This window comes from Onychomys torridus, chromosome 5, assembly GCF_903995425.1.
Source record: "Onychomys torridus chromosome 5, mOncTor1.1, whole genome shotgun sequence".
Classification (NCBI taxonomy): domain Eukaryota; kingdom Metazoa; phylum Chordata; class Mammalia; order Rodentia; family Cricetidae; genus Onychomys; species Onychomys torridus.
Window position 1 is genome coordinate 48,538,698 of NC_050447.1, and position 17,939 is coordinate 48,556,636.

At 56.4% G+C, this 17,939-nt stretch overlaps 1 protein-coding gene across 8 annotated transcripts in view; it reads left to right on the top strand.

Moving 5' to 3' along the window:
- Gse1 (Gse1 coiled-coil protein) overlaps positions 1-17,939 on the top strand; it is a 340,277-nt gene that overhangs the window by 287,901 nt on the left and 34,437 nt on the right. Inside the window, exon 1 of one of the 8 annotated variants that reach the window (XM_036187555.1) lies at positions 9,672-9,687. The exons of 6 other annotated variants lie outside the window; for them this stretch is intronic. Coding sequence is in view for 1 of the 2 variants with exons in the window: in XM_036187553.1 (XP_036043446.1) it covers positions 10,863-10,869 (7 nt within the window). In the remaining variant the exon portion in view is untranslated. Of the gene's footprint in view, positions 1-9,671; positions 9,688-10,471; positions 10,870-17,939 lie in introns of those variants that run through there. One more of the 8 variants, XM_036187553.1, reaches the window with a different exon arrangement.

The following is a 17,939-nucleotide window of genomic DNA, read 5'->3' on the forward strand; positions in this document are numbered from 1 at the left end:
GTTCTCGGTGCTGAGAGCACAGCTAGTTTTTAGCTGATGCTAGGGTGTGCTGCGTGGGCTGTGTGTGGCTTTTAAGATCATCTGGGGCTGGTAAGAAACAGCCAAGTCACATTCATTTACCGATGCTCTTAGATAGGAAGGACCAGATGCCACACGGATGTGACATCCTGATGCTGGAAGACAAGTGTGGTCATTTCTGAACCGGGCTCTCTGAGTACTCTAGGGTCGCCTCACCCCTTCTTTACTACTGTGTTTTGAGGGGTGCACTTGCATAGCGGAAGAGGCTTCTACCTGACCAGGTGTTCACATCAAGGTGAAAGCTGTGACTCTACCCTGGGTCACTGAGCCCAGTGGAAACAGGAAGTAAAGGGGTAGGGGTGGGTGTCAGCCTGGGCCACGACCAGGAAGCCTCCCTGGAAGAGGTGAGCTTTTTGGTCTGGGACTATAGAGAGGGGAACTGTTCCAAGTGGAGGGTTGGAAGGCCCAAGCAGGGTTCCAGGCCCAGCAAAGCTGGAGAGAGGAGGAGGCTGAGGGCTTGGGGAGGGGCTGAGCTTCTCCAAGGCCCACTGTGGGGTCTGGGAGGTTAGAAGTACAGTGTCTAGATTCCAAATATGCGGTCTTGAGAATAGAGACAGTAGATGATGCAGCCTTTGGGGGCCCCCAGAGTGGGCCAAGGAGAAACACTACTCCTTGAACTAGGAGGGCTGCTGTTGGAGGCAGAGGGACAAATGGCAGAAGAGGTCTGCTGCCTGCCAGGTCCCTGGGGAGTCAGAGACTGTAGGTGAAGTGGTCGCTGTGGGGCAGCCTTCAGCGAGGCTGGACACCAGCACCCTGGAATCTGCTTGCAGGCACAACCCAGGGGCAGCACTTAGGTAGGGGCAAGGGAAGGCCCATCTGGGAAAAGGCAGAGCCTGAGGATTGGGGGGAAACTGAGGCAGGGTCGGTCTGTGGCTAGGTCTTGCTGCTGAGGCCTGCTGCCACTCACAGGAGCACTAGGAAGTGGCCAGAAGTTTGACACCCAGAACTTCCCACGGTGACAAGGCTTGTTGTGTCTAACGTTCGCATATTGGTTGTTTCAGCGTGTGACACCAAATTATAGTGACATAAACATGAGAGCAGATGCCAAAGGATCCTTGGAGCTGCCTAGAGCTTGCAAAGACAAGACCTGGCCTTGACTTTGAGGACCCCAGAACCTCCTCTTCAGGCATGCCAAGGGATCACTCCTGTGGGGAGGTGAGGGTTCAATTGCCCATGTGTTGGGTACCTCCTGGAGTTTTCAAGCAATAAAGGCCTCTGGGATCTATGACAGTTTGGGACTCTGAGGACAGGCAATGGGAAGATCAAGACAGGAATCGGAGGACGAGAAACAACAGGTAGGGAGGGATTCAGCCAGCTGTCGAGCCCACGCCTATAATCCCAGTATTCAGGAAGCTGAGGCAGGAGGGTTCAGAGTGTGAGGCTACCTGGGCTACAGAAAAAGACCCTTATTTCCAAAGAACCAAAGGGAAAACAAGAGAGTAATTCTAGAAGAATGTTCCCTGGGTGAAAAACCAACTCCTCGGTCTGCAGCCGTGACACAGACTGAGTCTCGGGTACCACAGAGGCACAGAAAGGCTCCTAGCAGTCAGCTGAGCATGGGCCATTATGGGCCTTCCAACCAATGTCAGTGTGAAGAAGACGAGGGTGGGGGTGGGATGCTCCCGGTCTGGGAGGTCTCTGGTTTGCGGGGTGGGGGGTGGGGTAGGGGGGCTGCTTAGAGCAGTTCAGCTCTCTGTTGGCTTTTAAATTTGCAGAGAGAATCACAGAGCCTGGACACCCAAGTACATTTGTAAGGAATCTTTAGGGTCTGTGTGGGTGTGTGTGGAGTTCCTGGGGGATACCCCCAGACCGTTATCTCTTGGAATATGTGGCTATTTCTGTAGGGTGGCCTGGACTGGGACTTGGTGTGGCCTTCCTTGCTCCTATCCAGGCAGAGACAACACTGTCACCTGTAGGAAGCAGGGTCACTCCTGCAGTGCTCTGGAGGGGCCCGGAGAATCCTGGTTCTGTGAGTGTGCAAGTTCAGGAGGTGGAAATATACCCATGGGGGAGAACGCAAGTCCCTCCTGACCACTGCCCTCCAGTCTCACCTTAAGAGCCGTTCCTCCTCGGGACGGGGGTGGGGGTGGGGGGTGGCCCAGGATTGGGACCTCCCACCTACCTGGCTCCTCCTGCTCTTGCCTGGGCTGCTCTGCCCCATCCCCCAGTCCTGCCCAGGTCACAGCTGTCTGCTTTGCAGCAGGTGGAACAGTGGCTGGAGGTCCTGAGCGGAGACAGGTGTGTGCATTCCAGCGTCATCACCCCCAGCTGCTAAGAGCTGCAGGCCTGGAGGCTGGGGAAGGCAGGAGGCCTGCAGCTTTGCGGCCTCAGCAGGAGGGATGGAACATGGTGACCTTTCTAGCCTGAGGACTTAGAGCCACGTACTAATACTGCTTCAGAGAGAGAGAGAGAGAGAGAGAGAGAGAGAGAGAGTGTGTGTGTGTGTGTGTGTGTGTGTGGTGGTCCACAGAGTACCCGTGAGCCTGCGAAAGTTCCCTGGAGCAAGGCTTGATGGCATGTGACTGTTTCCTGTGACCATAAGTCTGAAATGCCCACAGGCCAGGGTGCTAGAGGAAGGGGAGTTTCCAGGGTTTACTGGAGTCCCCTGGAAAACACCCACTCTACCCCAGTCCAGGACTTCCATTTTAAAGTGTACAGTGGCCCCACCTATCATTCCAGAATATAGGAGGGGGAGGGAAGAGGATCAAGCCTTCAACACATTCGAAGTCCTTTTCAACTATATAGAAAAGCCAAATGTCAGGGGAGGACACCATTTTAAAATGTACAGGGCTGGGCCAGGGAGATGTCTGCCTCTAAGTCCAATGACCTGAGTTCAATCCCCAGAACCCACATGGTAGAAAGAGCACACACTTCTGGAAGTTGACCTCTGACCTCCACACTAACACTGTGGTACATGTGTGCACACATATACATGCTAAATAATTAATTGATTAAAAAAAAAAAAAAAAGCACAGTGTTTACACTTGTAATTCCAGCTGAGGCAGGGAGGTCTTAAGTTCCAAGCTAGCCTGGACTACAGAGTAAAGATACTGTCTCAAAAAGAAAAAAACAAAACCAAAAACAACTCCCAACTCACACAGTCCAGTGGCATTCAGCACGTACACAGTGTTGTGCAAAGCCCCCCCTCCCTACCCCGAGCCTGTTGTTATTGAACCAGAACAGTCCTGTCACCCAGGAAACGGCTCCCACAAGAGCAGCCACCCCCACCCCCTCCCTCAAGTAGCTGCTAATGCATCAGCTCTCTGCCTCTGTGGATCTGCCCATTCTGGACATTGCTTATTTGTGACAGACACCCTTTGGGTCTGGCTTCTGTCCCTCAGTACTGTGTTTTTCAGACTTGTCATGTGGTCTGTGTTCAAACTTGCTTCTTACCTTCCTTCCTTTCTTTAGTTTTTCGAGACAGGGTTTCTCTGTGTAGCCCTGGTTGTCCTGGAACTCGAGCTGTAGACCAGGCTGGCCTGGAACTCAGAGATCTGCCTACCTCTGGCTCCTGAGTATCTGTTCTTTGTCCCTGTGTTCATCTACCATAGAACACGTATCAGGACCCCATTGTTTTTTCATGGCTTAATATTCCACCATAATTTGGCTACTTGGTTATTGCTTCACAGGTGGGCTGGGCTGACAACCTATAGGCATGTGTCTGGAGGTGACCAGCCAAGCCACAAGACCTAAAGCATACAAGGGGCTGTGCCTTTCTTAAGTTGCTGGCCTGACACTTGTACCATTAGGACGGAAGGATAAAGGGGTGGGCCATCCTTGATGTGGTCACTCATCAAACTCCATTTTTCTGTTATCCCCTGTCCTTTCTTTCTCATGCCAAACGGAAGGAATTTGGTGACTCACAGTAGCCCTGGTCCCTGAGCATGGCTTTCTAGGTTCCTATCCCCAGGCAGGTGGGGATGGGTGGTGCTGTCTGCAGGTCACTAGAAACCGGGGCACCAGCCACACATATATACTGGTGTCCCCTCTTATAAGCAGGAACTGGGACTCGGGAGCTGTATTCAAAGGCTTGCTCTTGAGAGTTGGAAGCTTTTTTCATGAAGCACTTGGTAGCATCTGCTGGGACAGTCCAGCCCCAGCACCACAGAGGTAAATACAGCTTGTTTTTGAATGATCCCTGAGTGGTACTTGGTCTAGGGGCCATCTAAGAAAGGTGTGAGGGTCGGTCAGTGGGTAGATAGGAAACCATGGAGACATGACCTATTGGGGGCCAGCGAGTGGCACTCAGGTGAGAATGAAAAGAGCTGATGGGGGAGTGGGGGTTGTGTGTCCATCATTCACAGGCCTCAATGCCAAGCGAGAACACAGGCAGTCCAGGCCCAGGACCCAGTTCTGGCAGGAACAGAAACAGGGAAGGTGCAGCTTGCTCACGGTAGATGGGGTTTTGTGTAATTGACATTGGTGAAGAGGACAGGAGAGCTCATCAGTTGCTGGTCACCACTCTTGAATATGCATTTGCGCACACACACACACACACACACACACACACACACACACACACACACGCCTGTGCTGCATGCCCTTGAGGCCAGGGTCCTGCTGTCTGTCTGGGCTTTTCTCTTTCCACACAGGCCTGCCAGGTAGACAGGACTTGAGATTCTGACTGTTCGGCGCTTTCATAAAAGCCTGCTAAAATAAGACCACTCAGGGACAGGGCCTCCTGGCTCTCCATCACAAATGTTGACAGTGGGGGAAATGTGGCCAGGTTTCTCTGAAATGTGAAAAATGGGGAGTAGGCATGCAAGGAGATGGAGACCTGGCATCCCAGCTGGATGGCACTGTGGTGCAGGACAAGGGCCCCCCAGGTGGCATCACCCCCATGGCACATCAGTTAGCCTCACAGACTGTACCACCTGGGTGTTTGGTGAGTAGGGATGCGGCTGCAAGCCACCAGAGGGGCCTGGGTAAGCAGCCCCGCCTCTTCCCTACAGAGGGGAAAGGCATTGTAATGGAGTTGGAGTGAGGGTCCCTGGGGATTCTGCATGCATTGGGGACAGCAATGGTTCAGCCAGGACCCTCAGCCCAGCAGATGTAAGTTCTCACGACTTCATAAGCCAAAGGGGTTATGAACCTAGCAGGACCAGGCCAGTGGCCACTGGCATGCTATTGGTGACATAAATCTTGTACCAGCAACCTCAGAGCTGCTCACAGAAGTCTCTGTCCCCTGGAGGGTCCAGATACTCCCCTTCCATCCCCTCCTCCCCTGCTTGGCCCTGGCCCAGCCATATAAAGTTTAAAGGTTTTAAATGCAAATATTTCTCTTTTATAGATGCCAGCTGTCTCCAGAGAGCGTGATTCCTCCCCACTCAACTTCATTGTCCAATTAGCTTCCCATATCTGAGTACCAGAGAGCTGGAGGGGGGTGGGAGCGGGATCTGAGCTGGTGGCTCAGAAGGCTGTTGTCTGGGGGTGGCTTGGGGGTAGCCTCGGGTGGAGGGGTGCTTGCAGGGGGAGGAGCCTTGAGTCTGCATGGTAGGAAGCTGCTCCTGGCTGGGGGATGGCGGTAGGGTTAGAGGCTGGGTCACAGGGTGGAGGCCTGGCCAGGGTTTGGTACAGATTTCGAGGCTGCGGGTGGAGATGCAGGAGCTGGGTCAGTTGGTGGCCAGGACATTCTTCTCCTGTTTAGAGACATAAAGGCAGGCAGGCAGGCAGCCTGCGCACACTGGTTCTCTTCTTCTCCCCTCAAGTGCCCTCTTCCCTCCCGCCTTCCAACCGTGCGCCACGGCGTCCCCATTCACCGGGGCTCCGAGGCGCTCACAAAGCGAGGCAATTAGAATTGAAAATCTATGCAAAACAGCTGTTAACTGATTGTAAAGGAGTGCAGCTGTGTGCGGGGCGCGGGTGGGAGCCGGCGCTAAAAGCGCAGGAAGTGGCGCCGAGGCCCAGGGTTAAGAGGAAAACTCCCCAATGGGCCGAGAGGATCCGCCAGGGCTTAACCCCTTCCTGCTGCCTGGGTGACCTTAGTCCCCAACAGACGTTAGACAGCGTCGTAGACGGAGGAGGTCGGGGTCCTCTCTAGAAGGACACTGGCTGCCTTCCAGGCCCAGCTGTACTCCATCGTGTCCTGGGTCAGCACGCCTGTGTTACAGGAGTGTAGAGCCTGCTTACCAGCCTGGGGCAGCAGTCACTGCTGTGAGACTGGGTGGATTTCCCCTCTGGACACTCCAGACTGGGCTGGGGAAAATCTGAACCACCACCACCACCACCACCACCACCGGGTGTCACCCCATACCCCCCAGAACAATTTAGTAAGGATAAATACTGTTTCCCAGGCCCTGCCAGGAGACCTTAGTACCTGGCTGGCCTATCATTCCGGGCCCACTGCTACCTGAATGGGTGAGGCCAGCCTGAAAAGGTGACTTCCAGAGGCAGGGATGGGAAAGCCTTCTAGGAAGATAGATTTAAGCAAAGCTTTGAAGAAGGGCCACTAATATGGGACAGGGAAGAGAAAACGGAAATGTTTTTTGAGGGCTTGGTAGCTGCACTGGAGAGCATGGTCCAGGTGGTGAGGATGGGTGGGGGCTGGGCAGACCCCTCTCTCCACTCCTCAGCCCTTCAAGCCCCGTCTCAACCCAGATGGTTTTCAGGTTACCATTCATCCGGAGATGTCAAGGCCAGCAGCCTTGCAGGTCTGCCTTTCCTTCCACAGGGCTTCTCTACGCTGCAGAGGAAGAACTTGAACTCAGAGACACCCCCCCCACACACACACACAACACAGTCTCTGGGGTAACTGGGGTGACAAGCCCTGCTGAAGCTTTCTTAGTCGGGGGAGGGGGGGCTTCGGGAATGCTGCCAGGTGTCGCAACTGTCTCTGTCAGCCTGGTGTTCCAATTTCTGAGCCTGAGGCAGGTTAATTAGCATTCCTGGGTCTCCTGATTCTTGGGTAGTAGAGGTCACCACCTGCCTCGCCAAGCCTGGAGGGCACTCCATGACAAGTGCTCAGCAACTCCGTGCTGGGAAAGTGGCTATGTGATCCTTACTTCTGGTCTGTGCTGGAGTCTAGGGCTCAGTATGTGGAGGTGCCAGGTGACTAAGAGGAGGTGACAGCCGCCTCTGGTGAGAGCAGCTGGTCAGAGTGGGAAACACATCTGTTAAATGTTCATCTTACATCTTCTCCCTGCTTACCCCCAGAAGGAAGCAGAATAGGAAAGACCCTCCGAAGGCAAGACTGCACCGGGCACCCAGGGCTCCCTTTAGACAGGGCTGGGCATCTGTCCAGACTCAGATGGGAAGCTGACCTTGGTGGGGATGCCCTGAGCTGTCAGCCAGCCCTCTCACCTTCCTGACCCTGCTGCCTCACGTGCCCACCCGACCTGTGAGCCTCTGGTGTCTGCCCTCTGACCTTTCTGAGCTGCCGCTGTGCAATTTCCAGTTTTGTTTCTGGGGAGGCCCTTGTGAATCAGCCCCAGGGACGGATTGTTTGTCCAGTGGATACGTGCCCACACCTGTCCTGGTCCTGAGGCAATGTGCTTTTCTTTCTGGTAGTCCCTCCAGGCCTAGAAACCCCTCCTGTCTCAAGTGTGAAGTTCATCTGTCCTAGGGAAGGTTTCTGAGGTCCCAGGCTCCCAGAAAGAGTGGGATTTGCAGAGACCCACCTTAGCTGTGAGGAGCTAGCGGCTCCTGCTTGATATTCATAGAGGCCTAGCATGGCAGAACCCTTGGAAGGAGAGCTGAATGATTATGTGCTGGGGCAGGCAAGCATCATGAGGTTCCTCCACCTCCCAGGACTGCCCTCAAGCACTTTCTGTCTCAAATCTTTTCTCAGCCAGCTTTCCCAAACAAATGGGACCTGAGGGAAAGAAACCCACAGGGGGCAGATGGTGATGCACACCTTTAATTCCAGCACTCAGGAGGCAGATGCGGGTGGATCTCTGAGTCTGTGAGTTCTAGGGCAGCCAAAACTACACAGAGGGACCCTGTCTCAAAAAACAACAAACAGAAACCCACAGAGGGAAGTCTGTGTAGCTTAGGCTGGCTGGTGGGGTGGAGCGCCTGCTGAGGGAGGAGGAAGAGGAGGACAGCCAGAGGAAGGTTAGCTTTAGCATTGGAGTCAGGGATTAGCAGTAGGCTCCCTACAGGGTACAGCTAGTTAGCAAGGGGCCACATGGCTGCAGGAAGGCAATTTCCACCCTTAAACTCAGAGACTCTGCTCTGGGATTACTGATTTCCTGGGGCAGGGGAATGACAGTAAGTGCCATCCATCTCCTGGTGGCTGCCTGCATTTTCTGGCCTGGGAGCACATAGCTGGCTCGCTGCTGTCCCCCTGTGGCCACCAGGGGTGTCTGTCACTCTTTTGCTACCTTGGACAGTCTAGGTTGGACTGACTCCGGGTTGGAGAAGCTGGGGAGGATGCCTGGTTCACCTGCTTGCTTGTAACCTTGAGCACTTCTGCACAAGTTCATTTGAAGCCCAGGTTGCCGGCGACAGCTAGAGTGTATGAGAGGGAGTGGCCTGCTCTTTAAAAAAAAACAAAACAAAAACAGGTGGTAGCTCCTAGTTGGTTACCCACAAATTTATAGCTTGGCCATTCTGGTCCCCAGCAAACAGGTGAACGAACTTGAGCTCCAAGACACCCCTTCAAGGGAGAAAGGTGCTACAAGATTTGAAGGAAGGGACCCGGTGTTTTGTTTTTTGTTGTTGCTCTTTGGTTTTTTCGAGACAAGGTTTCTCTGTGTAGTTTTGCGCCTTTCCTGGAACTCGCTTTGTAGACCAGGCTGGCCTTGAACTCACAGAGATCCTCCTGCCTCTGCCTCCCAAGTGCTGGGATTAAAGGCGTGTGCCACCACCGCCCAGCGAGCCCGGTGTTGTTACCTGGGGAACCTGGCCTGCAGGCAGCGCAGCCAGGTGCGAGCTGCTCCTTTACATGTCGCTCCCCTCCCCCCACAGCCAGTAATCCAGGTGGGAAAGGGGCTGGACCCGCCCGGGAGGTTTTTTCATTTTGTTTTTACGGCTCGAGGCCAGTTGTTTCTTTCTTCTGACACCTCCCTGTCCTCCCCTCCCCCTCCTGCCCTCCTCCCCGGAATCCCCGACGCCCGGGGAGCCCGGTGCATCCGCTCAACCGAGAGCATCATAAACTTGCAGGGGCCACACTGCCGAGGGGCAGCTTCAAACTAACGCGTGGACCAAAGGCCGCGGCGCGTGTGTGGGGCCAGGGACCGGGTGGCCGCAGGTAGGAGCAGTAATTCGGCCTGCCTTTGCCCGCCCGTTTCCCCAGTCGTTTGTGGTCGGCTAGGGGCTTGTGCAAGACTAGCCCGGCGTGCGCCCCCGCCCCGCGGCATCGGCGGCTTCTGCTGGCGCGGGCCCCGAGCGCTGCCCGCCGCCGGCGTCATCGGGAACAGATGGACGGGGGGTGCTGGCGCCCGCGCTCGCTCCCGGCGCTGTCCCGGCTGGCGCGGGAGGGAGGAAGGCGGGGGAGGCGGCGCGCGCTTGCCGAGCACTGCGCGGGCATGTCCTGGGGCAGGTTTGGGGCTGGCACCGCGGTGGAAAGTTGAAACCCGCAGCGGCGCTGAGGTGCCCCCCCCAGGGGGGGTGCAGTGGCCTCTGGGCTTGAAAGTATAAAAGCGGAGGATCAGAGAGCTGTGCAGAGAGGTGGGGGAGACCCCGGGACCTCGCGGCGACCTTGCCACCTCGCCGGCTTCTCCCTACATGCTGGCCGGGCCGCGGGACCCCGGCTGCGAGGCCAGCCGTGTGACTCCAAGTCTCCGGGGTGGCGGGAGGGGGTATTTTGGGGGCTGTCGCTTGCGTCCGTCGCGTTGGGGGCGGGAAGGCTGGGGCCCACAGTCCCTCTCCGCGCCGCCTATGGGTGCCGAGGAATTTCAGGACGCTCCCTGAGTCATCCCGGTGAAGTGCCTGGGTGAGGTAGGGTGGGTGGGGGCGCCAGGAATGGGAAGACGGTGCGCTGGGGCCATTGGCGCAGTAGGTTGTGCCAGTTTCTGGAGGCGGCGGCCTCGCCTCTGGCCGCAACCCCAGCTACTTAATGATGCCCCTGGCGCAGCGGCGCTTCCGTGGACTTTTCAAACGTGGGACCCTTAAAGAACTCGACCCCTGCCGCATGGCTTTCCCCAAAATCCCTTAAACGAGATGGAGACTTTGTAAAACTTTGGGTCAGAGGCTCGCCGCCTGAGCTCTTAAGTCCTTTAGAGTTGGGGTATTAGGTCACGCATCTGGGAGAACTAGGGAGGTCAACGGCCTATATTGTGTGGTCCCTTCCACTCAGCACAAGAGCTCCCGAGCGCTGGGTTTATCCCTCCCCTCGCTTAGTGGGTGGCCAGGTGCCAGGCACTGTTCCAGGCGCTTGGGGAGGCGGCTGTGAGGCTCGGATATGGCAGGCATGCTGTAAGCCACTCCTCCCTACTCTTGGAGATGAGCGGCCTCGGAGGCCTCTGAGATCCCCCGACAGTCCAGCCGGGGTCGCCAGGAGCGCGGGGGCGGCACCTACCCGGCGGGCTGTGACCGCGCTGGGTGCTCCGGGCGGTCCGTCGGTGCGCGCGCGCGTGCGCTTGCGGCTGAAACCCGACACCTCCCGCCGGCTGAGGTCAGGGCGCCGGGAGCGAGCCGGGGCCGGGGAGTGGGCGGCGTTGCGCTTGGGTGTGTCCTCGGCGGCGACAGCAGCAGGTGTTTCTTGGCCCAGGCCCCGGAAGCTCCACCTCCCCGAGCGGCCGAGCCGCCGCCGCGCAGCCCCGGGTGAGATAAGCAGTTCAGACAAACCCGGGCGACGGTGGCTCCGGCATGTGTCAGGCGCGGCAGAGCAGCGGGGCCCTGGCATGAAAGGTGAGCGCGCGGGTGGGGTGATGGTGGCGGGGGTTCCCTCGCCCCCCCCCCCGCAAGTTTGTGGGTTCGGGAAGGGCGCCAACGGCCGGAGCCAGGTCCCGCGAGTATGAGGACTGGAAGCGCGGGGCGCGCGACCGACCCGAAGCCACAGTCTCGGTTGCGCGCGCGCGCGCTGGGTGCAGCGGGGTCTGCGGCCGCGGAAGTACGCGGGGGCGGCTCCGGGGCTCGCGGTTTGAAACAAAACTTTGGATGGGGCGGGGGCGCCCAGGCAGGTGTTGGGGACCGAGTTGCCTTGTCTGGGATGGCCGCAAACGGGGACTTCGGCGCCCCCCGCCCGGCCCTTCCCGCTCCGCCTGGATGCGCCTCCCCCCCCCCCCCCCCCCCCCCGCGGCCGCGCTGACGGCGAGTGGCCCGCCCGAGTGGAGCCGATTCAATTATATTGCAGCACCAGAGACACCTCGTCGCCCGCCGCCTCTCCGGCAGGCTAATTAAATTCCCTTCGTGGAGGCGGAGCGGGAGCTGGGCTGCCCTCCCCGCTGCCCGCCTCTCCGAGCGCGGGGAGGTGGCGGGGGCCGCTTAGGACCGCGCGGAGTAGGCTTAGGGCCGCAGGTCTGGGCATCGGAGCCGGGAGCGAGCAAGGGGCGCCCCCGCGCACCTGCCGCCCGGGGTGGGGGTGCCAGCCCGAGTTGGGTCGGTTTGGTGCTTGCAAACCAGCTTTTGTCTTCGAGCGTTTAAAGCACACTAAACGTTTGCTAGCCCCTGCGGTGTCTTATCTGCCGCGGTTGGGGCCCACACAGGTTGGGGTTTGAAAACAAAAAGCGGGACCACCAAATGGAAGGGGGAAAAAAAATCACAAGATCCTTTTGTAAAGGGGGCCGGAACAAAAGGCGCAGCCTCGCTCTAGGGGGGGAGCATCAGGCCTAAGCCGATTTCCAGCACCGGGGGACAAAGAGGCAGGAGGTCCTGGCTGGGCGCTTGGCTGTGTCTCAATCTGCCTGAGACTGGTTTACGCTTTCTTCCCTAGGAAGACAGGGCCCCCCTGGCGAGCAGCCTTCCTCTGGGCGTCCGTGTTACTTAAGCTTGGCTACTTAAGTGTTGCTCAGCCTGTGTTTACAGCCGCCCCCACCCGCAGGCGGGGAACCTGAGGCGCTGGCTGTGTCTGACTCAGCCACTCAGTCGCCCCGCCACAGGTGAGGGGGGCTGAAGCACAGGCTCCGACTGGCAGCGTGTGTCATCTGCTGTGCTGGGTGTCACGCCCCACCGGGTGGACCGGAACAGGGTTGCTGGCAGGCTCAGTCGATGGGCTCGGCTGTACAGAAGCATCTTGCTCAACACCTCTCACAGCCACCGGGTCACGCCTGACCACCCCCTGGGGGGTGCCCTGATGGCTTGGTACAAGGTTGGCTTTTGTCGCCTCGTCTGGCAGTTGGAGCTGAGGAGGCTGGGGGGCGGGGGGAGGGGGGCGGGCGGGCGGGCGCTGGTGAGCAGCCAGCCAGAGACCCGGGGTCAGCCACGCCTTCGGAAAGGAGGTGGGAGGCCTGGTCCTGGCTTTGGGCTCTGTTCTGTCTGCCTCCGGGCAGGCTCTGAACCAGGAAGGCAGCGAGGCCAGAGCAGGCCCTGACCTGTTGGGGGCAGCTATTAGGATCCTGGCCAGTTAGGGTTGTAGTTCCCTTAAATTTAGCATTTTAAAAGTGCTAGGAACTGGGCCTTCTCAGGCCCGTTTAGCTAACCTTGAGGCTGGCCTGGGGCACTTCTGATGCCCCTAGGTGTTTTTTAATGGGGTTAGGGTAGCAGGAAGGTTCAAAAAAAGCCTGACCCTTTGGACGCCTCCGTTGCTCTTGGCAAAGCTGTCCCCTCTGGCAGGCAAGCAGGCAGGCAGGCAGGCGGCCTCTGGCTGTGAGTAACTTCCCTGTCTCTGGAGGAAGTTGGAAGCTGCAGATCTCAGAGGGCTGTGTGGTTTGAGAACGGCAGCCACCTCGGGGCTCTGCATCTCTGGCCAGAGGAAGGAGAGAAGAGGTCTGCACCACTTTCTGGTAGACCTGGGGCCTGCACCTCCCAGCCGAGCCCACTGAGTCCCTAGCTGCCCTTGACCCTTCAGGCGGGTGTGGTCCATTTCCCTGCTGTGAAGGAAGGAGATCTAGCCTTAGCCCCCTGTTGATCTCCTCCCCTTCCTAGAGACGCAGGTGAGTAATAGCCAGCTGCCATTTTTTTCCCCTTGCCCCCAGGAACCCGCAGGGGCTTGTGGAGTGAGCCAGCAAGGCCGGTTTTTCCTGGCCCCATCTGCAGCCTTGGAATGCCCAGCCTGGGTAACTCCGAAGCCTGGTGGGGTTGGATGGGAACCCTCTGGGGGTGAGCATGTTAATTACCAGTGTTGTGGCAACAGCCACAAACCCTCTGTGAGACCCATCCCACCTCTTTTCCCTCTCTCCCTCCCTTTCCTGGGCTCTTGGGGCGAGAGAGCATGTCTAACCTGCAGAGATCGGTGTTTGAGGTGACATTTCAGCCTGGTGGCTGTGTGTGCGGCAGACCTGCCGACCGGCTTTAATTTGTACCCCCATGGAGTCTCAGATCTCTATGGCCTTGCCAAGTGCAGCCCGCCAGTGCTGCTGGCTTCTCTTCCCCACGCTGGCCTTTCTCCCCCTAGGCACACAGGCCACAGCCTGGGAGGTGACGTTTCTGAGTGTTCCTGTCAATGAGAATTTATCGAGCGCCTCCTCTGAACCCAGCCTTGCGCTCGCTGCTGGAAGGTGTACAGACAGATGAAACGGGAGCGGGTCCAACAGCAGCTCTTGGCGGCTGTCAGTGTGAGCTCGGGGGGCCTTTTAATCTGGCTTCCACAGCTCTTCTCCCACCAGCTAGTTCCTCCAGCTCTTACACCCCCTCCACCCGCTTGCACAGGTTGCCCCTGGGTCTGGCCAGCTCCAGGTTGACACCTGCCCCTCCCCCCCTGCTGCCTCTCTCCCTGCGCCCACCTTTTAGGAGATAGAGGACTGAGAGCTAGCCTCAGGGAGACTGGGAGTCAGGCCTCAAGGGGGGATGGTTGTAAGTAACAGGGAACTCTTGAACACCAGAGTCTGTTCTGTAACTGGGGAACTGTGAAAAGGGGGTCTGGCTGTAAGGGGTTCTGGGGAGGGAGCCATCATTAACTGGAGTATGGAGTATGTGGAAAGGGGGGCCTTTGGCTCGGGACTTTCATTGTTGACTACAGTTTAGGGGGAAAAAAACCTCATACCCCAGGCCGTGCCTCCATTCAGATAAGTCCCTATCTCTGGGGTGGGACCTGGACATTATTTACTGTTTTAAGGATTTATGCGTATGTATGAATGTCTGCATGTATGTTTGTGCACCACATGTGTGCAGCACCCTCAGAGGTCAGAAGAGGGCGTCCGATCCCTTGAAACTGGAGTTACAGTTGGTTGGGAACCACCACATGGATTCTGGGAATCAAACCACTGTCTTCTCTGAGAGCTAGCTGCAAGTGCCCTTACCTGCAGAGCTCTCTCCAGCCCCTGTTTATTGTATTTAGATAGTCTTACTGCTTAGTTCTGGTTGGCCTGAAAAACTTTGTAGACCAGGCTGGCCTCAAACTCAAGATCTATCTGCCTTTGCTGGGATTAGAGGCATGTACCACATCTGGACTAATTTATTTATACAAGCCTCCCACTGTGTAGCCCTGGCTGATCTCTGTCTCTTGTTCTGTGATAAGGTCTTCTGCCCTGGCTGGTCTCAAACTGTATTTCTGAAGATGACCTTGAACTTCTGATTCTCCTGCCTCCATTCCCACGTAGTGGAATTAAAGTGTGCCACCACCCTTTATGAAGTGCTGGGGGTAGAACCCAGTGCCTTGTTCTCTGCCAGCTGGGCTTGAACACCTGATCCCCACCATGCTTGGCTTTGGGCTTCTGCATTGTCTTACTCCACTCCCACCCTTGGCCCTCCTGCTGGCAAGTGCTCAACCTAGAGGTGAGGTTGTATCTGGTCTGAGTATGTCCTGAGCCCTCCCCTGTGGGTTCCTGAAGTTGTAATTAGTGGGGACTTGGGGAGGTGCTAGGTTTGAGGGAGCGCTGCAGGTGTCCATGGGCTGTGAGATGGACACATGGAGGTCCTGTTTGGGGGAGGCTCGGATGCAGTGATACATGTGCCCCATAGAGTGGGCAGAGGCCAGCAGCAAGAGAAGGGCTAATGCAGGCTTGGGGGAGCGGGGTCGGGGTCTCCAGCTGGCTGCTTGGAATTCTCTCAGCCTGTGTGTAGCCTTGGCTGTAGACCTTGACACCCGTCATCAGTGGTCTCCTGTGTCCTTGGGCAGATGACTTGACTATCAAGTGCATGTTACTGGGTGCTTATGGGACACCTGGTACCCATAGTTCCCAAAAAGGGTGATGGTGTCCCTGGAATTTCAACACAGATCCAGGTACTCTGTCCTCTTGGTGGACAGCAGGAGACCCATTTTCTGGGTCTAAATAAGGGCTTGTGCCATTCTGCTGTGTGGAGTTACCACTGTTCTGGGGTGTCACCTGCCCCTGGGATCTCCAAAACCAGCTGGAATGCCTGTGTGCACATACCCTCCCTCAACCTGCTGCTCCCTTGGGACCGAACCATGGGCTAGACTTCCGGGCTGGGTTTGGGAGGCAGGCACTCCAGTACACACTGACTCTCATCTCGGCCTCTGCACTCACATGGTGAGCCTGTGGCTGCAAGCAGCAGTAAAAGGAATCGATCTGTGCGCTTTTGGTCAGAGCCGTATTGATGTTGGACAGGTTAAGCCGTCCCAGAGGAAAACCCATGTGTTGAGCTGAGGACAGCAGACTCACGAGTAGGGGCAGGCTGAGGCAGCAGGTGCAGCTTTCAGGGCTTCCCTTTCCTGGTGGGGGAGGGGTTGGGGCCAGCACCGTGCGTGCCCAACACCCACCCCCCCCCCCCCCCCCCCGGCAGCATCCTGCCATGCATTTGGGGTAGGTGTCTTCTCAGGATCTCCCAGGGCAAGCTGGGCAGCCTAGTCCAGGCACTTTGTGGCCAAATGGGGATAACCTGAGTCTTTGCATGCAGATGGGCTCTGGCCTCCCGATCCAGGCCTCCTTACTTTGTGGTCAGACATTGGACCCATGGGGCAGTATGCCAAGCTTGGAGAAAAGCCAGAATCCAAGTTCTCTCCTGTCCCTACTCCAGATCTCTTTCCCAAGGGACAGGTTGCTGGCTGGTGTGAAACGAAGGCCCTGTTTAAACACTTAGGACGAGAGTGAATTTTCCCACTCAACTGCTGGTGTGCGCCTGTCTTTGTGTTTTTGTATTCGGTGCCTGGTGTTTTTCTCACTTAGTGTGTGCAGTCCGGGTAGTGGCAGGCGCTCCTCCAGGTGCTGAAACCTGAGGTCAAACAGACTGAACCCCGTGCCCCTGTACTCTGCCACCTGTTTGGTGGGGGAAGTCTGGCTTCCTCACTCCAGAGTTAAGAAATGGTCCAGACATCAGCCCTTCAGTGCCCATGTAGCCACCAATGTCTGAACGACCAGGCACCCATGCAGCCGTCTCCTGATGTGCCTGGTGACCACTGACCTCCCCTGGGTTGGGGAGGTGTATGCTGTAATTATTTGCCATCCAGGTGACCCTTCCCCAACTTCTCTTCTCCCTGGGTGTGTGTCTGGTGAGCAGAACTGTCTGTGCCCGAAGGTGGCAACCATTCCTCGGTCCTGGGGCCGCAGACCTTGTCACTTAGGTGTGGTGTGTGCCCCTTAACTAAAGAGCAGCTAAGGTTTCACTAGCTGCTTGTCAGCCTCCAGGTTCAAGGTGCTGTGCAGAAGTCCCTAACTTCTGATGGCTCAACTTACACTTTGAACTTTATAACAGAAAGCAGTGCACACTGGGTAGAAATCACACTTCAGGTTTTTGTTTCTTTGGGGAGTGGGGGGCTGGGGTGGGCATGGAGACTGCAGCCTTGGGCATTGGAGGCATCTGCCATAGAGCTCTGTCACCAGCCTCTCTTTTAAAGATGTTTTTATTTTCATTTTATATGGATGAGTGTTTTGCCAGCAGGTATATATGTGCACCATGAGCATGTGGTGACCTCAGAAGCCAGAAGAAAGTGTCCGATTCCCTAGACTAGATAGAGTTAGGTGGTGGCGAGCCACCATGTAGGTTCCAGAAACCCAACACAGGTCCTCTGTCAGAACAATAAGTGCTCTTAACCACTGAGCTATTTCCCCAGCATGCCCCCCTTTGGGGGGCTATTTTTGTTTTGAGAGAGGGTCTTCTGTAGCCCAGGCTGGACAACTATATATATATATATATAGACAAGTGACTGTGTCGAAAAGATGACCTTGAACTTTGAGCCTTGTGCTAGGATTGCAGTATATTCAAACTCATCTCACTAACTATGAATTGGGGCCTTTCCCTGGGGTACTGCTGTTTGGGATGGCCCCTTTCCTGGTGCCAGGCAGCAGCTGCTGTTGCAAGGGGTACTTTGCAGGCCACTAGGATGTTCAGTAAATGCTTTTTTTTTAAAGCTGAGGATCAAACCCAGGGCCTTGTGCTTGCTAGGCAAGTGCTCTACCACTGAGCTAAATCCCCAACCCTGTAAATGCATTTTTGATTCTTGATATTTTCTACTTGTGATGTATCTCAGGTGTGACCCTCTACTGTAGGTCTCGGAGCCTTGGTCTTATCTATTCCTTTGTTTTGTTTTGCTTGAGACAGGGTCTTAACCATGTAGCCCCGGCTAACCTGGAACTCACAAGAGATCCACCTGCCTCTGTCTCCCTACTGCTGGGGTAAAGTTCTTTGCCACCATGCCCAGCTGTTTGCAGCTAGAGCCCATGAATTAGGATACCTTATGCACCAAGCCTCTCACCTGCACAGCTGTTCCCAAGTGGGACTCATTTGAAGAGGTTTGAGAGGGGATGTGGAGGTTAGCCCCTTTAAGTCTTTAAGACAGGTTAAACAACTCTGAACCCAAACCCCTCACCGCTCCAGAATCATAACCAGTTGTGAACACTGACATGGCTCCACAGTAGAAAACTGTCCTGTGAAACTCTTGTGTACCTTGAGTTATTAAAATTACTATTCGGGGCTGGGGCCGT